Source organism: Siphateles boraxobius, unplaced genomic scaffold, assembly GCF_051911475.1.
Source record: "Siphateles boraxobius isolate OS27281-9 unplaced genomic scaffold, OSU_SipBor_1 52, whole genome shotgun sequence".
NCBI lineage: Eukaryota > Metazoa > Chordata > Actinopteri > Cypriniformes > Leuciscidae > Siphateles > Siphateles boraxobius.
In genome coordinates this window covers 637,295-659,570 of record NW_027509164.1, presented here as the reverse complement: position 1 = coordinate 659,570, position 22,276 = coordinate 637,295, and the positions used below count along the sequence as shown (strand labels likewise).

Below are 22,276 nucleotides of genomic sequence, written 5' to 3'. Positions count from 1 at the left end.
AGTGACTAATGAAGTGATGATTGAGCATTAGTGATGAACACCTGCTGTTACCAAGCAAAATCACTGAAGGAAAGAAAAACTTTAAATGCAAATGAGCTGCTGCTCCCAGCACAGGGGGCGGAGCTCAAGATGTTCTGTCCTTTTACCTCAAACAAACATGCACTGAAAATTTCAAAAATGTTTAGCCTTTTATTGTCAAACCGGAGTCAGACATAGATGGAGAGACACAAGAAGTGACAGAGGTTTAGAAGGTGATGATTTATTGAGGTTCGTTTAAGGTCACCATATTGGAGATTAGCGGTTGTTCTAGTTGGACTTGCGAATAATAAAAACTGTTTTTGCAAATTAAAAAGCAGGAACCAGAAAGATGGCTTCGACTTGGACCTGACATACATTTACCCAAATATCATTGCCATGGGTACAACATGGATGTTTAAAATGGGAAACGTAGTCTGCATGTGTAACGTTATTGTGTTAATAATAACTAAAGTACCTAATTATGTTACATAATTATTTTGTATGAAAACTAGCGCATTAGTTATGGATTAAAAAGTACCGTTGTATCAGTGCTGCGCGAGCTTTCTCTCACAAACACAGACCGCGCGCACACAGAGAGAGAAGATAATTGTAAATTGACGGGCTAAGTTTAAATTTTGTTCTTGGTTGTGTTTTTTTCTGTCAATGTCAGAAAGCAGTTTGTATTATCCATCCGTGTTTTTAAAATTCGTTAAAAGATAGACGTTTTACTATTAACACAGCCCCATATTTCGGATTAATCTCTAAACCTATACTTGATATTCTTTTTAGAATAAGTGATTCGTTTTGCTATTATTGGACTCCTGTCTATTCATTGTCAACTATTTTCTATAAATATGTTTGTATTGGCTAACATTTATTCAGCTAATGCGTGTCCTGTTTAAAATGTGCAATGTTCAAATGCAAAGACAGCACGTCACAAATAAAAGTCCTTTTTTCTGTGCGATTTAGTATCATATTTGGATATTGGAATAATAAATTAGGTAGCCTATCTTAAATGTACACATCTATTTATTGTTGTTTTTCACAGTTTCTAGGGGTTTCTTAATTTTAGAGTAGTTGACCAATACACATTGTATGCAATGCAATATTAATCATTACTAAAAAATGGTTTCGAGCAGTATTTTGGACTTTTACCGCAATTGCTAAATTGCTAGCTAAATTTTAAAAAACTTTAAAATTAAGTTTAAAACTTTAGAAGTCAAAACTACAATTATGAAGATAGGCACGTGTTTGATTGTGTCTTGCATTGTCTCAAAAAATATAAAATATAGAAAATCTCAGTCCCACGAGGGCCTTTAAGAAAAGCCAAACCCGGTGGTAGCTCAACAGAACCTACTGAACTACCAACCCCTAAACTCCAGTAGAGACAAGGACCCAGGTCTTTGGTATTTTCGAACGCCAGGAACATGCACAAAACAAGTATGCCAATTGGTCCCCAAGTCCAAAAAAAAACAATTCTGTTTCTGGGGGCATCAAACCTCTCTGACCTGCCCAAACTGAATAATGAGAAAATTCAGGTAGTTAGTTACCCTGGATCAAAGTTAGAACATGCCTAGCACATCTTAAAAAACAAAACAGAAATAACTCCGGAGGTCCAAATTGTCATCCTTAATTATGGAATAAATAACCGCGAACAGGGAAATGTCACAATCTTCAACAAAATAGCTGAGAGACTGTTGGGAGCGGCCAAACAAACATTTCCATCGTTAATGATACTTTTTCAATTCATCAACTACGACAAAAAACTGCCCACGCATATTAGAGAGAATCTAGAATTTTAAAACAAATTTTAAAGGACAAGACACAGCACATTCCACTCTTGCCGACAAAATCATTCAGAATGGTAGCAGATAACATCCACTGGACCATGGAAACGGATTGGTTGAAATTTCTGAGATTATAAGAACAAAAAGGAAACAAAGCATAAAGACTCTTCGAAGAAACATAAGAACAAAGAGATCAATGGGAAACAAAGACAAAATATTTTTAAAAAAGTTTTGAAAAGTGTATATATAAAAAGTAAAAAAAAAAATATATATATATATATTTTTTTTTTTTAAGAAATTAAGCCTACTTTTTTATTCACCAGCTCATCACTATTTTTATTTTTCTACCTTTTTTTAAATTTATTTTTTAAACACTCTCCTCTTGCCAGGGCTATATGATCAAGAGAGCGATCAGCCCAACAAATCGGCATATCATGTTAATGACACAATGTCTGCTTTTCAGTGAGTCGGAGAAGAGAGTGTCTGATAAGAAGCCCGCAGGAACGGTTTCTCGTTCGGGATTCGGTCAGTCTCTCCACTGCTCATAGTTTGGGAAATATATTCCAGATGTTTTCTTTGATTGTGTCAATAATTATTCCAACAGGCACTTATAATCCGTACAGAAGCTCCTGTTCCAGACGACTGGAGGGTGTCTACAGAAACAGCATTGATGTGGTGCGATTCCTTGATTTGTGGCTGGTGAGTGTTATTGTTACTGACGAACACAGCGACATTACGCAGGGATCCAGTGGCTGATTCACTTAATAATTTAAATTGTAATTTAATAATAAAAACTGTTGTTGCAAATTAAAAAAAAGGAACCAGGAAAGATGGCTTCGACTTGGACCTGACATACATTTACCCAAATATCATTGCCATGGTGTAAAGTTTTCCCACTCTCTTTTGTTTGGGTTTTTTACATGCTGGGGTGCCAGACAGGACTTCTGTCAGTAATTTAAGTTTCAGTTTAGGAAAATGTACAAAGATCTTGTGCAGTCTGATTGTTCTTTCACAAAACCCGTCACTTAATGAGATAAAGATTTTACACCAGTAATCAATATAGTAATACCCATAATAATAACTCTTAAATAGACCACCAACCATTCAATACGACAGGACACATAGAATTGCATTCAAAGAAGTATATTCACCAAATCCACATTTTCAAGTGTTTCAAAATTGACTTGGAAGAAGAAAGAAGAAAAACAAAAAACAGTTCATAAATTGTCCAGCCATAAAACAGGCTACAAAAAAAGAAACAAAATTAGTCCAGTTCAAAAAACCATCAGTAATCCCCACTGTAATCCACAGCAAAAATAGTTCACATAGTCAGTAGGGGAAAAAAGAATAACTTCCCCACTCAAAAACAGTCAAATGTTAAGTCAAGTCAAACAGTCATCCAGTACTGGCTAATTTGTACTCACGACTCCTTTTCCTTTTAAGAATCTGGTCCACATTTTCCAGGACTTCTCAGACGTGAATATATAGGCTCTAGACTCCCCATCCGTCAATCCAGTTCAGGTTTTGGAACTACCCACTCGTTCTGCTTCCCCTTCAGTGTCTCAACGACAATCAGCTAGCCACAGAATGACGAGGATACTTTCCTTTTAGTGATCCAGAGCGCGATCCGCTTAGAACGCCGACGATAAACACTCTTGCCGCGGATAAAACAATAAACCGCCGCGGGAGTCTTCTAGAGGAGCTCCGCGAGGTACACTCAATGCCTCCCGATAGCCACCGCCATCTTTTTATAAGCGATGCACGTCATCCAGATAAAGGTAACTAGGGGCTGGACTAAAGACGTCGCCATCTTGATTCTGGCACTTATGTTATGATGATTGTAGATTCATATAATATAGAGATGTTTTGATATTTGTAGATAATGATCTCAGAGTTATATTACAGATGAATGATGACTGATAAATGTAGGACAAAAACTTTTCATTGCAATTTATTTATTTATTTCATGATGACATCGTCACACTGGGTACAACATGGATGTTTAGAATGGGAGCCTAAAACCTGATCAACTTGGCACAGTCCCAGATGAGCCAGGAGGAGGAGCAATCACTGGCTTTTAATGAGGCTGACAACCTAATGGTTGATCTGTTGGACAACATCGCTACACAAGTGCAGGTTGTTTAAACACTTTTTCAATAGTGTGTGCAATAATTTTTTTTTGTTGCAAATTCTAAGCAACTACATGATGTTGACAAAAAATATGGTCAACTACTACATTTTCCACAATCGATCAAAATGGGCAAGTATTGTTTTAATGGCATACTTACTTGCGAATGTCCAATGTAGCGTGTTAAACAAGATAGGGACCGTCTAAAAAGTTGTATTTTTTTTTCATGGTGTGCAAATAGACAACTACATTTTAGCCAACTACAGATGTACCAGCAAATATCTCTCACATAATGTGTTCTAATGCTGTTGATTGACCTTTAGCAACAATAAAAAGTGCATTATAATTATTGTGTTTAGGAAACCTGCCTCACTGTACACAAATATTTTTTAGAATCAAATTACATCAATTTACCAAAGTGATTTTTTTATTATCCAAAGTTTGTAGCATGTTCCTATTCACCAGACTGACTTAATACAGGTGAAATCTTGACAATACCTCCCTTACTGTAATAATAATAATTCGTTACATTTATATTGCGCTTTTCTGGGTACTCAAAGCACTTTACATAGAAGGGGGGATCTCTCTCAACCACCACCAATGTGCAGCATCCACCTGGATGATGCGACGGCAGCCATATTGCGCCAGAACGCCCACCACACACCAGCTTACTGGTGGAGAGGAGACTGTACGTACAATTGTCAAATATGTTTATGAAAAAATTACTGTAATTCACCTAAGCTGTTTTTTCGTGTTCCAAAGGCTGTAGTGCTTTCCCAGTGACCAGACTGACTAACTACAGGTGAAATTGACGATACCTCCCTTACTGTACGTACCATTGTCAAATATGTTTATGCTAAAGTTTTTGTACAGGAATTTGAGAGCACTCTCTGCTCAATGGTGATGGACCGTCACTGTGGTTTTTATTACGGTATGCTGCCACATCCTGAAGGCAGAAAAGCCAATTGCCCAGGGAAAGTAGGTATGACTTATTATTTTTTTTATTTTTAAACTCACTGGCTCATTATGATGAGATCTACTTTGTACAGGTCTGTCAGAAAGGGCGTTTTGAAATGCTAAAAGGGTAAACTAATTCCTATGATCCAGGAAAGCCATTCGCCCAGGGAAACCAGGTATGATTTTGGCGCCTTTCAGCGCCGATGTGATCATGTCTGATACAAAAACCGTAATCTTTTTCCATCTTAATCTTCATCTACCTGAGGACAGCAAAAAGGCCAGGCTGAGCATCAGTAGCGAGAAGGAGATATATATTGTGCAGGTGAGGTGTAAGGAAAGGTATGAAATGTTGAAGATGATCAATGATGGTTTGGAACTTAGCGATGTTATGTCTCCATGTGACGTGGTCAAATACTGACAAAAACTGACCAGGAAATTTTAAAAAAGGCAACAACAGGAATGGTAAAAGATGGACGTGTCTGCTTTTACTTCTATGTCACAAAGTTGACTGGTTAGTAAAAATGCAATGTTTTTGTTTGAGTTCTTAATTTTTGACATGTAGTTAATTTATTTTTGCAGCATCCCCTGCTGACTGATTTTTAGGGGTTCAAGCACGTGGTGCTGAAACCCTATTGTTATTGTTAATTTTCCCATGATGCAACATTCTCCATCTAAAACTGATCGGGCAGACCGAACAGTAAGTCGTAGAGACTTGAAACTTTGAGGGCGGATAGTACTCAATCCGCCTACAACGTCACAAAGGCCCGATCGGCCTGACGGGGGCGCTACAGCGGTCAAAAGTGTAAAATGGCTCATAACTCCTAAACCGTTGGGCGTAGGCTCAAGTGTCTTAAATCGTTGAAATCCTTGGCTCAAGGCAGACAACACACGTGCCTCGGATTTGCTCGCATTTCAGGCTCCAGTTCTGAGAAAATTATGGTTTTTCAAAAAACATACTTTTGCGAACTACTAGTTTTTTTGCCTGATCGGAGCCAAACCACTGCAGAAATATTCTCTGGACAGTGACTATAAATAATAATTTCAATTCACGATCGCTAAGGGGAATCAAAATATTCAATGTGTCCAGGGCCACTTTTACTAGAACGGCTATAACTTGTGAACGGAAAGAGATATTTTCTCTAAACTCAGGACGCATGTTCATGAGCTCAATGTGAGGTCACATAAAAAAAAACATTGCGACGATTGGCCACTTGGTGGTGCTATAACAGGGTAAAAAATCATGAAAATGGCTATAACCGCACCCAACCGTTAGTCCGATGAAAATTGGCATGCAGTGTCTTTGTCAAGGGTGCTATGATAGTCTATGAGAACATTGGCATATCTCCAAAAACTCAGTATGCCCTGAAGGATCCTGAGAAGATTCAAGCCACCGTTTTTCACGGGAGTGACCTCCTTAGACTCCTGAATCATTGCCGAGTCCAACGATGCCAAACATGCCAGGTTTCGCCTTATGGTTTGTGTAATGGTGTCATTTAGTGCTTAAAAAACTTGTGATTATCTTCGAAACCATTAATCCGATCGAAATAAAAACACTGAACTGACAAAAAAAAACTATTTTTGGATGGATCACAGCACAGCGCGCACAACACGACACTTTGGAGTGCAACCTGCAGATTTTTGATGTCTCTCTCTTATCTCTTGGAGTTTTTACGAATGAGCTGATGAGTTGAATCAGGTGTGTGTTTGATTGTCCGACCGTTGGTGAGGATTGCGGAGAGGGACACGGTGCCTCTGACGGGAGGCCTGGGAATTCATACTTACCTGGCAGGGGAGACACCATGATCAGGAAGGTGGTTCACCCAGGGCGAGGCTCGGCCATTGCACTCCGGTTGTGCTGACCCCTGCGAATTCCCCAAATGTGGGAATCTCGACTGCATAATTTATGGTAGTGGGGGACTGCGTTCGCGCTCTCCCCTGGACACACTGGTTAAAAGAGCAGATTGTTCGAGTTCCTCTTCTTCTGGTAGTTAACGACCTAGGAAGTCCAGAGAATTGAACTGCAGTGGTTGATCGAGAGATGTAAAACTCTCAACCTAGGACCAGTCTGCAAAAGTAGGGCTGTTTTTTAGTTTTTTTTTTCATCATTCTTCAAATAATCTCCATTATTCAACCAGCAATTTGATTGGCAGCAGTGGTCCTAGAAGCAAAGTTGTTCCGAATGAGGAGTTCTATCATGTGGTATGAATACCTTGTGCATGTGTGAAAAATCACCTGACATACAGTCGCCTATGGCCGTATTCATGTTGTTGTTTTTACTGTTTACAGCGCCACCAAGTGGCCAGTCGCCACATCCCTTTTCACCTGAGCACAGGCTGAGCCCCTGCACAGGTGTACCGACTTGGGTGTAATTGTCTCATTCCGTTGGAGAGTTATGGCCATTTAAGTAAAGCCCGCCTCGCCCACTCCCAACGTTTTGGCATCCCGTCGCCAACGTGAATCGAAATTCCGACTTTTTTCCCCATCGCTGTCGGCAATCAGACTCCAGGGAATCTTTCTGCACCGGTTTGGGTCAGATCGGGCGAAAGACCTAGGACTAGTGTGCAAAAGTAGCTTTTTCACAAAATCCCAAATACCCGAAAATCTCGCCAGCGCAACCATCGAATCCGAGGCCTGCGTCTTGTTCGGCCCGAGCCAAGGATTCCGGTGATGTAAGACACTTGGGTCTGCGACGGACGGTTCAGGAGTTACGAGGCATTTCGTACTTCTGATCGCTGCAGCGCCACCTTGGGGCCGATTGGGCCGAGCCTTGGTGATGTTGTAGACCGGGCGGGTACTACCATCCCTCAAGAGTTTCAAGTCTCTACGACGTACGCTTTGGTCTGCCCGCTCACTTTTAGGGCAGAATGTTTGTTGGTCCAAAATCCCAGGTTGCACTCCAAAGTGTCGTGTTGTGCGCTCTGCTGTGATCCATTTTCGGTGTCAACAGTCAAGCTGAGCTTGTATTGCTGTGAGCTGAGCTTGTTTGTTGGCGACCTTTAGACCCTCTCTCCACGGCCCAGGTGGGCGTGGCCTTTGACGGCTCCCCCGCCTCTGCGTCATTGTGTCATCGCTTCTCGGCCTTTTGGCTAAGATCAAGTGTAGTATCTGTTCTTATCAGTGTGCGCCCCCACACTGCAATTGTCTCAGTCCCCAAAAGCCCAGTCTTTGCCTAACTTTCCCTAACATGTCAGTCCAGTTTCCTTGTCCTCCACCCTCTCTGTCAAATTTTACACCTAAAATTTTCAAATCATTGTCTTTAAAATCCAAATCTAGTCCAACTGTGTCTACGTTCCCCAACGGCCCGAAGAGCTGGGCCTCGGACTTACTCCTATTGAGCTTGGTGCCCGAGGCCCGACCGTACCAGTCAGTCAAGTACATTGCTCTTCGTACTGATAAAAGGTCAGTCGCTAAAAGGGTCACGTCATCCATATATAAAACACAGGTCGCCGTCAGTCCACCAGTCCCTGGGATGTCTAGTCCTTTAATCCATTTATCCCTTCTCAAGATTTGTGCCAGTGGCTCAATACAAGCCACATACAGAAGGGGAGATAAAGGACACCCCTGACGGACGCCGCTGTAAAGTTTTACATTTTTGGATAAATGCCTGTTTACCAAAATTCTGCTAGACAGATCGTTGTACAGCAGTCCCACCCAGGCTATAAACCTCCCTGGAAAACCCATTTTTTCCAGTACCTGGAACAGGTAGTTGTGCGAGACGCGGTCAAAGGCTTTTTCGAAATCTAAATTTAGGACTACTAGCCGAATGTTTCTGTCTCTCGCAAAACAGATGGCGTCTCTGATCAGTACCAGGCTGTCCATGATCTTCCTGCCGGGCACAGCGCATGCTTGATCCAGGTGGATTACGTCCTCTAAAACAGTCCACATACGTGTAGCTAGAATCTTACTAAAAAGTTTACAATCATAATTTAAAAGAGTGATTGGTCGCCAGTTTCTCAAGTCAGTCTTGTCCCCTTTTGTGTATAGTAATGTAACTATCCCTACTCTAAAGCTGTCTGGAAGTCTGTCAAGAGTCTCAAGTTCTTTAAAAACTGTCAATAAGTCGTGCGCTAAAATGTCCCAGAAAGTCAGATAAAACTCAAAGGGGAGTCCATCCAAGCCTGGGGACTTCCCCTTTTTAAAACGTTTTAGCGCTTTGTGCATTTCTAAAAGAGTAAAATCTTGGGATAAAAGCACATCTGGACTCTTTACCTTTTTGTCTAAAAACCTTAAAACTTCCTCTAAGATGCCATTGTGTACCTCTTTAGTGCTGTATAAATTATTGTAAAAACTTTCAATTTCCCCTAAAATCAGATCTGTTGTATTTACCTCCCCACCTGTAAAAGTTTTTAAAGTATTAATTGACCCTCCCCGTGCTATTGTCTTTTAAAAAAAATATCTAGTACACTTTTCCCCTTCTTCTATTTCTCTCTCCTTACATCTTAAAATGACACCTTTAGTCTTTGTTTCGGACAAATCTGACATTTCTTTCTTTACTTTAATTTCTTCTGTAAATCCAATCCACTGTTTAAAAGGTTAAAATATCTCTGCAGTCTTTTTTGAAGCCCCATCATGCGTCTTTTTTCTTTATTCTTTTTTCTTTTCCAATTTGTTTAAAAAACCGTCCTGTCCTTTGTTTCACCATCTCCCACCACAGTGCATGTGAGTCGAAAAAGTCTTGGAGGGTCTGCCATTGGCTGAACTGCTCCCTATATTCACTAATCACTTCCTCATCCTCTAATAGGGAGCAGTTCAGCTTCCACAGCCCTCCCCCTACGGTCACACCCGTGGGTAGTGAAAGGGTGCAGGAGAGCATCATGTGATCAGAAAAAAAGAGGGGACTCAATGTAGCATCGGTCGGCGGGCAGTTCCTTGTAAAAACATAGTCAATTCGAGAGGCTCTGGAGCCATCACCACTGAAACAGGTGAAGCCCTCCTCTCTTTGATGCATTGTTTTAAAGCAGTCAACTAACTTAAAATCTTTGACTATATTTTGTAATAAAACCGATGTCTTGTCGACCTTAAAATCCTCTCCTACCCTCTTTCTATCCTGTCTTGATAAAACACAATTAAAATCCCCTGCTACCACTAGATGAGCCCTCCCGAGTATGTGGGGCTGCAGGTCTTCTAAAAGCTCAAACCTGTTGTTTTTATCTGTAAAGCCATACACATTTAAAATGTTAAAATCCTTACCTAAAAAAGTCAGATTAGCTAAAATTGCCCGCCCATCCCTCACCACAGTGCTGCCCTTCACCAAAACATGGGGATTTTTTATTAAAATAGCAACACCGTCATTTTTGTTAAAATTGGACCCACTCCAGATGGAAAGTCCTGGGGTCCAAATCTCCTCCCACTTCCTGTAAATTTGTTAAAAAAGGCAGACCTCATTCTTGCAATAAAGACACATCTGACTTAAAGGATTTAAAAAAAAATAACACACTCTGTGCTCGTATATTGCTCTTCACACTTCTCACATTGATTGTGGAGATAGTGAGAGCCATGAGCAATATGGTTAAAAGGGTGTGAGACATTTAAAAGCAACCAAAGGACTACAGAGATATAATTAAAATCATGTTATTTCTTGTTGCACTTGCCTTCCCTTTTCCCCAGATGAGCTGGGATCAGGGGGGCAAGTGCTTGACGCTTCAGGGCTCGCAGAGAAGGCCCCTTGCGAATCCTTTGGCGACGATGTTCTTAGCTTGAAATGCAGAAAAGCGACTTCATTAGGAGATTCTGCGGGCCAAATACGGTCTAGATCTTCCATGGGGGAACTATCTAGCCGATGCGCTATCTGCAGCTTTTTCTCCTCTGTTTGAACCAGAGTAGATCTCGCAGTTCTTTTCTGCACTTGAGCATTGGGGAGCGAAACATCTGTTTCACTCCCACTCGTGGACACACTAACCTCAGACACGGTTACTAGGGAGGAAGCCATTTCCTCCTCTTCATCCTCCATACTGTCTTCTTTTTCAATTTCATTTAGAGGATTGGCTTCCTCCCCCTCACCAACTGCCAGGATTGACTCCGCCCCGGTGGCCGCCCCACTTCCTCCTTCCTGTCCAATCCCTGAGGCTGGCTGAGGGTTTGAATTTCCTGCCAAAACCTCGGGGCCCGTCTCCTCAATTGTTTGTTCTTTGGGTGGGGCGGCCATTTTGTTGCTTTTTAACTGGTTGGCAAAGCTTTTAGGGCAGTCTCTGTAGAGATGGGATGATTCTCCACAGAGGTTGCACTTTCTGCCATTTTGGCACTCTTCAAAAATGTGCCCAATTTCTCTACACTTCCTACACACTACTTCTTGGCATGCCTCGGTGAGATGTCCAAGTTTGCCACACTTGCGGCATAGTTTGGGCATCCCTTGGTAATGGATGTAGCCTCTATTCTCTCCCAACACAATCATAGTAGTTATTTGACTCAGGCCATGGCAGCCATGGCAATGGGATCTGCCCATTGTTTAATGGGCACTCTCCACGCACAGCTCCAGATACCGTCTTCATCTAAAACCTTGACTGGTTATCCACGAATAGAGCAATATCTCGCCAACCATACAGAAATATCTTCTCCACTAACTGTTTCATTAAACCACCTGACAATCACAACTTTCAGTGAATTATCAGTCAGTTTTTCCACAGTGAACATGGAGAAATTGGCTTTACACATTTCAAATCGAGTCCAAAAAGTACTTAGCAAGGAAGCAGAAGCAAAACTCACATCAAAACCATGATTCAGGGGCAGAGTCAACAGGCAGTTTATGTCCACAACCTTAAAACCGAGTAACTGTTGGATGCACTTCCTAGAAAAGTGCAATCTAGACATGACCGGGAGAGTGCCATCCTCTTTTGGTTTAAATTTAAAACGCACGCTGTGGTGCCTCCTCGTGCCGGCACGAGCAGCCGACATGTTGGAGGCACCACCAGCACACTGCGGCTAAAACCCAACAATAAATATACAATAAATAAGTTAAAAACTGCTTACCTTAAAACAAGTAGATTCCTCGTAGAACGAGTCGTCAATAAAAGCCGCTTGTCAATGTACCTCCTGAGGGGTGTGTGTCCCGTGTGACAAGCAACACACGAGACCAAGGTCCCACAAGAGGCGATCGCTGTCTCAGACGTCTGACCAGACCACTTGATCTTAGCCAAAAGGCCGAGAAGCGATGACACAATGACGCAGAGGCGGGGGAGCCGTCAAAGGCCACGCCCACCTGGGCCGTGGCGAGAGGGTCTAAAGGTCGCCAACAAACAAGCTCAGCTCACAGCAAAACAAGCTCAGCTTGACTGTTGACACCGAAAATGGATCACAGCAGAGCGCACAACACGACACTTTGGAGTGCAACCTGGGATTTTGGACCAACAAACATTCTGCCCTAAAAGTGAGCGGGCAGACCAAAGCGTACGTCGTAGAGACTTGAAACTCTTGAGGGATGGTAGTACCCGCCCGGTCTACAACATCACCAAGGCTCGGCCCAATCGGCCCCAAGGTGGCGCTGCAGCGATCAGAAGTACGAAATGCCTCTTAACTCCTGAACCGTCCGTCGCAGACCCAAGTGTCTTACATCACCGGAATCCTTGGCTCGGGCCGAACAAGACGCAGGCCTCGGATTCGATGGTTGCGCTTGCGAGATTTTCGGATATTTGGGATTTTGTGAAAAAGCTACTTTTGCACTAGCCTGGGTTTCCCCATACTGCCTTACCGCAGCGCGATTCAATTCACGCTGAAAGGCAGTCTGGATACCATGGCCAGATTTTTCGCCTCATTTAGGGAACCAATCACAGAACGGGGAGGGAGCAGCTAGACGATGACGACATCTATGCGACACACGGAAACAGTTTGTTTATATCGATTTAACATGGCTGAAGACGCGAGGCTACTCTTTGATGCAGCCTTAGAACAATGTCTAAGTAGTTTAGAATGCAAGTTCATTTTGAAAAAAGAACACCTTTCGGCGTTAAACCATTTCTTAAACAAGAATGATGTTTTTGCCCTGCTACCAACAGGCTTTGGAAAAAGTCTGATATATCAACTAGCCCCGTTAGTGGCTAAGGCAATGGGGCTTCGCGAGACCCCAGTTGTCATAGTTGTTTCGCCATTAATCGCCTTAATGGATGACCAGGTACAGGAGGCTGTTAAGCTTGGAATTTCTGCCACTCAGCTGAGTCCTGATAAAGAAAATGCGATTAAAAATGGTCGATACCAACTTCTGTTCGGCAGTCCCGAGGCCTGGATGAGCGCAACGTGGCAAGACATGTTAGCCACGGAGTTCTACATATACTGCCGGACAATAAACACTGTTACACGAGTTTTCTGCCACCTCAAGGCTGAACTTGGGGATAGCGCCTGGGTCGGTGAAGAGTAAATAGGTAAAAACCTATTGATTGGGATGTTCCACAGCCAGACTCTACCTGTAAACAATAGCAGGGTACTTTCTTCATTTAATGGAGAAGGCAGCTGCAGAGTGACTGTGGCAACTACAGCACTTGGAGTTGGCCTAAATTTCCCAAAGGTCTCCCATGTGGTCATGTATGGGTTACCAGAGGACCCAGAGGCCACTCTCCAGCAGGTTGGAAGAGCAGGCAGAGATGGCTCTCCAACTCATGCTGTTCTCTAAGCAAACAATCAGCTTGCCAAGACTGACAAGGCAGTAAAGGATGTTCTTCAAAAAAGCTTAAATGGCTGTTTTAGGAAGGCCCTATACTCTCATTTTGAGAAAGACACGTCTAGTGTTGAGCCTGGACATTCTTGCTGCACCTATTGCCATTCAATATGCAAGTGTAGCTCTGACAGTTGCTCTGTAGAAACACCAAATTACGAGATGTCAAAACAGATTCCATCACCTGACAATTGCAGACAAGTCACATTAGATGAGCAGGGATTGGTCAGAGAGCTTTTAGAGAAATATAGAGAAAGTCTAATTTCACCAGATGAACACCTGTACACACATGCATCATTCTGCACAGGTTTCAGCAATGTACTAATTGAATCAGTAGTTGAAAATGTATGTGAAATATTTGACATCACCTATGTCATGCAGAATCTACCTGTATTAGACATAAACCATGGCCTGGAAATCCTAAAACTTGTGCACAAAGTTTTTGAAGACTTTGATTTATGCAAGTACCCAGAGACTACAGAAGAACCATATTTGCAGCCTGATATTAACTTCAAGGGGGACTTTAATTTGGAGGATGAGGATGATGAAAACTCATTAAGCAGCATTGAGTCAGGCTTATCTGTGCTTCCAATATCAGACTAATTACTGAGCCACTGTAAATAACTACACAGTTGTATATATGTTTGATTCTGAATAAATATTTCTATTTACACTTCAGTAATGTATCCAATGTGTTTAAATTCATGAATAAGCAAATTTACAACAAGGTTTGTAAACATACAGCTTTAATAATATCAATGAGCATGAGGAAACAAAAAAATGTGTTTACATAAACACACAGCACAATTAACACAATGTGGTCATGTTCTCAAGGTTTACAAAGGGACACTGCGTCATTCATTTAGTTTGCTCATCATCCATTTCCACAGTGCTTTATGATCCAGCTTTGCCAATAGGATTTTTCGGAAGCCAGGGAAGGCAGCCTACACTCGACCTGGTTGTTGTTTAAAAAGCTCTGCCTCTTGCAGTGTCCACCAAGGTGAGGATGTCTTTGGTCATGTCCACATGGTGAGCACCCGTTTGCCCAGATATGCCCAGCTCAATATCAGTGCCTGCCATCATTTCTTTCATGACTCCTATAGACCTGCTTATTCTTGCTGCTGAAGTCTCATTCAGGTTAGGCCCCAGGCCGCTCAGGAAAGATTTCAGGAATCCATTTAAGTGCTCCAGATGTAAATCTAGTGGAATGTTTCTTCCCTTGCCTCCCCTTGTGCTCCAGAATCTGTTCCACTTTAGACTGAGCAACTTGTGGAGACAACGTGGCATTAATTTGTACAGTAAGCAGGAAAGTACTGTATGCGTAGCTAGTGTGTCCGTAAGCTTTGTAGAACAACATGGCTACTGTGTAGAGACGCATCGGTCTTTCACCATCTCCTTCCTTTACTGCATCTAAAATGTCCAAAAGAATAAAGCTGAAGCCCAGTCTGGCAACGGTGTGTTCATACTTGTGGTCACAGTGAGTGGGGATGATTGGTATCGAGTCTGTTGGCACAACCAGGTTGTGTGTCTTTATTTTGTTGCTTTGTCTTCTTTTGCAATAAGTGAACATTCTTGAACAACCCTCCATACGACAATGGAACTTATTCTTTTGAATTGGTGTGGCAGATGTTTTACTTGCAGCCTCTGCAGCATCAGTGATGTCAGGAAGAAGAACATATTTGTCCACGATTGAGGCAGTTAAGTTGTTGAACCATGTCCTCCTTGCTTCTGGAGAGGCCTCTTTGATGTGTTCTGGTATAAGGGACTCAGGACAATCTGTAAAAGGACAAACAAAAACAAAACAGGGACCAATTAATAGAGGTAGTATTCCAACCCCACACATGCAGATATTTGCCAGCTTCAATATTGAATCAGCCATCTCGAAGGTATCAAGACCAATGTGCGAGTTAAAAGTTTGTTATACACACCAGCTACATTTTTACAATATATAATCATCAGTTTCATTTATTGTGACAACAAAATGTGTTGATGTTAATTGATGGTTTACCTGTTACATGATTAAAACCAAGATGCTCAATCGCCGCAGCTAGGAATAGAGCAGTCGTGTCCTTTATCACAAAGTCCCTGTAAGCATTGAACGCAGCATGGGGTCCACTCTTGGCATTGCTGCACCTGGGATGAGAAAATATTTCAATGTAGTGTTGGCCTTACACATTATTGTCTTATGTCAAAAAACAATCAGTCACTCTGGAGCTGCTTCACATAACTTGTAAGTTATATGACACATTCAATAACTCACAATCACTTATGCCGCACACAACAGTTAGTCTCTCTGTAGCCGCTTCACATCCCATGCAAGTGAAGTGACTCATTCACTCACTGACATAATAAATTATTATTGCTGTTCACAACAGTTATTCTCTCTGAAGTCTTTTCAGATCGCTATGAAGCGCAGTAACACAAACTCACATTCACTCACTCTATTATGTTATAGTTTGTTATAATGTTAGATAATAAAAAAACAAACATTCATACAGTTCATAGATGAAATCATACCACCATAACAATTGCATTAACCACCTCCCCGGGAATAGCACAGCTTAGGTCATGATGTCAGGACTGTTTTTCCCATCCCACAGTAAAGAACATTATCCAGACATGTTAGCCGTGGATTTAGAGTCATCATGAACTGTGGGAAGCATTGCGGCAGTTAGCCTCTGTGAGACGGTCCCCTCCAATTAGTAGGTGTTGTGCCCCATCAGGATCCTTGGGCATATACCTAAGCAAAAAGAGACACAATAACATACTTGAATGCAAATAAAAATTTTACAGAGTAACTGAATTGGTATATGATTGTCATAGACTTGGTCACAAGAGATTGTAACATATATCATGATCAATACTCACTGCTGTTGTATATGTCTCATAACTTCCACCAAGTCATTTCTTTTGTTCTCGTCCTTGAAATAGAGGCCTAAGGGGTACTCCAGAACGAGAAAAAGTAAAAATAAAAAGGTATTTAAATTCCAAACATTTTTATAACATATAGCCACATTAGAATGTCATTGTAACATCTTACATCGGTTGAGCGTGTAGACATTTCACTGGAATATTCGTGAGGAATGTGATGCACCACAATGTCTCCAAAGCTTTCAAATACGGTCAGGTGTTTGTTCAGCATTCTGGTCCCAAGAACCATTAATTCGCGCCGCATTAAAGCCTGGGTGTTCCTCTGTGGAAGTGATAAGGCAAGATTGTATCGTTGAATGTCTGTTGTGGGTTTGATATTGGAGATGTGGTGGGTGGGTATTCGTTCTTTGACGGCTATATGGTGTATCCAGTGTAGACTTCTGTTGCTGTTATCGATTGACTGGTGGTGTCTGTGTACAAAGAGATCCAGATTGTCCATGATAATTGAATATGATGATGGGCAGGTCACATGGCTGTCTTTCTGTCTGGTGGAAGGTGCGCTGTTTTCATCTTTATAAAAGCATAATTTGTAAAAAAAAAAAAAAAAAATTAGATCTCATCATGAACTTAACAATAAAAAAAAATTAACTGTAAGTGTGTTTTATTTTGGTTTCATTTCTCCCTCACCTGACAGATGAAGGTCCTCCATGCTTCGGAATGCTTCTTGGAATTCTTCATCATTGTCTGTATCTTTGAAGCTTAGTTTGAGTTTTTGGAAGTCAGCCCCACAGCCAAGTGCCAACTCATGTTGCTTCTTTATGGCTCTGCCGTGTGATGTGGTTATTGATAACTGGCTCAATCGTTTGAAAACTGACTTTTTTGCTCCACCATACTGGAGAATGGTGTTGATGTAATATGATAATGCAGCCAGACGGGGTTGTCGTCCTCTGATTGCAATTGCTGCAGCAGTACATGTTGACAAGTTGTTATTGTTGGTGATGCAATTGAAAATCGATAGCATAAAGGGTGCAAGCCGATGGAGGTCATCTCTTAAACTGTGGAAAGAGAATGACTTAAGGTCTGCTGGTTTAGACCTCCATAAAATGAAGTCATTTCTTTGAGAGCACAGTTTCTCACATTCTTCAAAAATTAACTGAATGATTCCAGATTTGAGTTCCTCTTGCAGGTGTTTATGTTTTAATGCATGACTGGCAGCCTCTTTCCATCTTTTTAGAATTATGAATTTTATGATTGGATCTTCCTCAGGATTGCACACCCTTGATAGTGTTTGCGACGGATATGTGATGGTAACCTGAAATAAAAAGTACACTTAATTTCATCAGTTATACACAATAGTTTCATCATTGATGTGCTTTTATCTTTTTTTAAATGATAAATTTCAAATCTTAGAATCATTTTTGATAGTTTGATACTCACTAATCAGTAATCAAACACATCTGTTGAAACTACTATATGCTCAGAGCCAAGTTAAGATAAGCCACAGCCAGGCAGACTGTTTGCAGGTAGATTACAGAGAAGATTTAAAGATGAGCCAGGCCGCATTTGGCAATAAACATACATAAACCAGATAGTAGGAGCAAACCTCTGTCAACCTTTTCTAACAGTGCTTGGGGAACATGGAAGTCAAATGCTCTCCCCTTTCTAGATTGTCTGGGACAAGTAAATAAATAACAAAACATATTTTTTTTTTCCCTTTCTACTGAATTCAAAAAAAAAGTTCAGGCAGCGCCAAGCAAGAACTAATAGGTTGCTTATCGTAAGATTTTAATGAGCTGTTACAATAGTTATTTAAGTGCATGTTATTTAAGAAGCTGAAACGACTGAAAATACAAATAAACGTATGATACCTGGGTTGTGGTTTTCCTGGTGGAGATGTCTCGTGGACTCGGTGGGTTTGGGCAGGTCTTTTTCAAAGCCCTCGGGGTCTTCAATGGTGTAGGCTCGCGTTGCCTTTTGGCTATGTTGCTGTCCGTGTTTCGGAACTCTTCTTCCCATTGTCTGAATGTGGGCAAGTCTCTTTCCAGCTTGGAAATTCTGTTTGAGCAACGCTGGCAGGATCTTCGCGATGCCCCTGACTCCGGTGCGACTGTCACCCCTAATATTGTTAACCTCTCGGATAAACTTGGTGGTTTTTTGGATGAAAACATGTCTGTGGAGTGTCCATATATACCTTCTACCCTCATATTTATCTTGCACAAACGGCAATAATCGCTTAACGTCATTGTTTACAAAAAAGATCTTTCCCATCGTCTTCTTCCTTGTCTAATTTCTGTCGCTCTACATACGTCATCTGGTATAATCGAAACGATTGGCTATGAGCTACGTACAGGCATATTTGATAGACATTCTTAGCACCCAATAAACTGCGACGGGCATTCTGAAACCACGCCTCAAATACTAGAAATTGCGCATGTGGTTCCCAGACCCAATTCTCTACGAGATTGGGTCTGGCGTTAGCTAGGCTACTTTTGCACACTAGTCCTAGGTCTTTCACCCGATCTGACCCAAACCGGTGCAGAAAGATTCCCTGGAGTCTGATTGCCGACAGCGATGGGGAAAAAAGTCGGAATTTCGATTCACGTTGGCGACGGGACGCCAAAACGTTGGGAGTGGGCGAGGCGGGCTTTACTTAAATGGCCATAACTCTCCAACGGAATGAGACAATTACACCCAAGTCGGTACACCTGTGCACGGGCTCAGCCTGTGCTCAGGTGAAAAGGGATGTGGCGACTGGCCACTTGGTGGCGCTGTAAACAGTAAAAACAACAACATGAATACGGCCATAGGCGACTGTATGTCAGGTGATTTTTCACACATGCACAAGGTATTCATACCACATGATAGAACTCCTCATTCGGAACAACTTTGCTTCTAGGACCACTGCTGCCAATAAAAGCGCTGGTTGAATAATGGAGATTATTTGAAGAATGATGAAAAAAAAAACTAAAAAACAGCCCTACTTTTGCAGACTGGTCCTAGGTTGAGAGTTTTACATCTCTCGATCAACCACTGCAGTTCAATTCTCTGGACTTCCTAGGTCGTTAACTACCAGAAGAAGAGGAACTCGGACAATCTGCTCTTTTAACCAGTGTGTCCAGGGGAGAGCGCGAACGCAGTCCCCCACTACCATGAATTATGCAGTCGAGATTCCCACATTTGGGGAATTCGCAGGGGTCAGCACAACCGGAGTGCAATGGCCGAGCCTCGCCCTGGGTGAACCACCTTCCTGATCATGGTGTCTCCCCTTCCAGGTAAGTATGAATTCCCAGGCCTCCCGTCAGAGGCACCGTGTCCCTCTCCGCAATCCTCACCAACGGTCGGACAATCAAACACACACCTGATTCAACTCATCAGCTCATTCGTAAAAACTCCAAGAGATAAGAGAGAGACATCAAAAACCTGCAGCGTCGGGCTCTTTTGCTGTTGTTGTTGTGGATGATGTTGTTTTCATGCTCCGGATCTATGAGCCAAAAATCAATTTCATACGCGGTCACCGGATAGTGGACGAATCAGATGTTAAACGAGATAAGAACAGAGTTGTTGTTTTTTTTCCCCTCTCACACCACCATTACCTGTATAGCATATGATCACCTACAACACCTTTAAAGCACCCATACACAGCAATATACGTTACTTCCATTAACACCTGCTGCCACACAAGACTCGTGTGGGGTGTAGTGTAGTTCCCTGAAGATTTCCCATCACTCCTCTCTCCGGAACAGGCAACCGGCCCAGCACTTCCAGTGCCCAGCGGAGGTCCCCTCCCTCCGGCCCGTTGTTCCCGTAGCCGGCGTTGGTGAGGGTGCATCTACGGGCGGCCAGGTACGGCGGTGGCCGGGTCCTCTTTTGTGCGACCGCAGCCCCCCCATCCGAATAACGACGTCCGGCGCCTCCTGCAGCGTTGATCTTACAAGTTGCTCGCACGCGTGGAGGGGCACCGTAACGCGTTTCCCCATCAGCAGGTTTCTGGTGGTCCAGATGGCATCCTTGATATGGTTGAGGGTGAGCCAGAGCGAGGTAAATTGTTTCGATGTCATCTCCTTCAAGCCCTGACCCACACCCAGGATGGCGAGCTTGTATTCCATCCGGACCCCACCCGCTGGCAGGCACGGGAAAACTAGGAGGCTGGTCCTGGTCCACAGGTCCCGCGCAGCACGGCACTCCCAGAGCAGATGCCGCACGGTCTCCGGGCAATTACACCCGGACCGTGGGCAGGTTGAGTCTTTGGCCATGCCTCTGGAGTGCATAACCGCCCTGACCGGGAGGATATCATGGGCCACCATCCACGCTAAGTCCTTATGCCCGTTCCGGAGAGCAGGGTGGGCCGCGTTTTTCCATGTTTGATTTGCCTCACAAAGGGTGAGGCCTGGGATTGGACTCACTGATTCCCGGTCCTGCACAGAAGAGACAAGAGCCTTGTGATTAGTTAAAACTGTGACATCTAAATCCTCTAAAACATGCTTCTTTAAAAACTTCTTAATAAAACTGTATTCTTTTGGAAGGTTAAAAGACACAGGGGTCGTCAAATCAACTGGTAAAAGTTTTAAAAATCTTAAATAAGACCCCATCCAAAATCGTGCAAAGGCTGCGGTCTTGTTTTCTTTGGATGGGGTCACGGCGTATCTCAGGTGCAGGGCGGTAAAACGGCTGCCTAAAAACAGGTGGGGGTCTGGGAGGCCTTTTCCACCATTTTCTGGTCTTTTCTTGACCACCTCCCTCTTCAATCTTTCCCACTTGGACCCCCACAGGAAGTAAAACATCGCCCTCTCTAGGTTCCTCAGGAATTTCCTAGGTGGGATAAAAACAGAACAAACAAGTGACATTAGAGGTAAAATGACGGCTTTAAAAATTAAAACTTTACCTTCCAAAGTCATCTGTCGTAGTCCCCAGAACCCCAGGCTTTTCCTAACTTTCCCTAGCAAGTCAGTCCAGTTTTTACGTCCACCCCCTTCCTTGTCAAATTTAACTCATAAAATCTTAAAATCTGTCTCTTTAAAATCTATATCGAGTCCATCTGTGTCTGTCTCATCCCATGGTCCGAAGTGCAGGGTCTCGGACTTGCTTCTGTTGAGTTTTGCGCCCGAGGCCCGACTGTACCAGTCAGTCAAGTCCATTGCTCTTCGTATGGATAAAATGTCCGTGGCTAAAAGAGTGATGTCGTCCATATATAAAACACACGTTGCTGTCAGTCCACCGGTCCCAGGTATGTCTAGTCCTTTTATCCATGTATCCCATCTCAAGATCTGTGCCAGTGGCTCAATACAAGCCACATACAGAAGGGGAGATAAAGGACACCCCTGACGGACGCCGCTGTGGATATTTACAGCTTTGGAAAGATGCCCATTTACAAGAATTTTGCTTACTAAACCCTCATACAGCAGTCCCACCCAAGCTATAAACCTCTCTGGAAAACCCATTTTTTGCAGTACCTGAAAGAGGTACTGGTGCGAGACCCGGTCAAAAGCTTTTTCGAAATCTAAATTTAGGGCTACAAGCCGAATGTTTCTGTCTCTCGCATAACAGATGGCATCTCTAATCAGAACTAGGCTGTCTGTTATCTTTCTTCTGGGCACAGCACAAGCTTGATCCGGGTGGATTACGTCCTCTAAAACGGTCGACATACGTGTAGTTAAAACTTTACTAAAAAGTTTGCAATCAAAATTTAAAAGCGTAATGGGTCTCCAATTTTTTAGGTCAGTTCGGTCACCTTTTTTGTAAAGTAAAGAGACTATCCCTGTTCTAAAACTGTCCGGAAGTCTGTCAAGGGTCTCAAAGTCTTTAAAAATAGTCAGTAATTCGTGAGCTAAAATATCCCAAAAGGTAAGATAAAACTCCAGGGGGAGTCCCCTCTTA

General features: G+C 42.6%; 1 protein-coding gene, 1 long non-coding RNA gene, 2 other non-coding genes and 1 pseudogene across 4 annotated transcripts; 2 read left to right on the top strand and 3 right to left on the bottom strand.

Annotated features, from left to right (window-relative positions):
• The first annotated feature begins 6,664 nt into the window (after positions 1 to 6,664).
• Positions 6,665 to 6,828, top strand: LOC143713617 (U1 spliceosomal RNA). Its single transcript, XR_013195173.1, has one exon. It is a non-coding gene; the product is annotated as a U1 spliceosomal RNA (small nuclear RNA).
• Positions 6,829 to 7,956: 1,128 nt separating this feature from the next.
• LOC143713796 (U2 spliceosomal RNA) lies at positions 7,957 to 8,157 on the top strand (annotated as a pseudogene).
• Positions 8,158 to 14,796: 6,639 nt separating this feature from the next.
• LOC143713563 (uncharacterized) lies at positions 14,797 to 16,189 on the bottom strand. Its single transcript, XR_013195123.1, has 3 exons — positions 16,049 to 16,189; positions 15,540 to 15,664; positions 14,797 to 15,307 (listed from the first exon to the last, which is right to left on the bottom strand). It is a non-coding gene; the product is annotated as an uncharacterized LOC143713563 (long non-coding RNA).
• Positions 16,190 to 16,851: 662 nt separating this feature from the next.
• Positions 16,852 to 18,720, bottom strand: LOC143713535 (uncharacterized). Its single transcript, XM_077204862.1, has 4 exons — positions 18,271 to 18,720; positions 17,090 to 17,714; positions 16,932 to 16,972; positions 16,852 to 16,872 (listed from the first exon to the last, which is right to left on the bottom strand). The coding sequence occupies exons 1-4, from the start codon at positions 18,643 to 18,645 to the stop codon at positions 16,852 to 16,854; spliced, it is 1,062 nt and encodes a 353-aa protein (XP_077060977.1). The 5' UTR covers positions 18,646 to 18,720.
• Positions 18,721 to 19,518: 798 nt separating this feature from the next.
• LOC143713646 (U1 spliceosomal RNA) lies at positions 19,519 to 19,682 on the bottom strand. Its single transcript, XR_013195201.1, has one exon. It is a non-coding gene; the product is annotated as a U1 spliceosomal RNA (small nuclear RNA).
• Between the last annotated feature and the right edge of the window lie 2,594 nt (positions 19,683 to 22,276).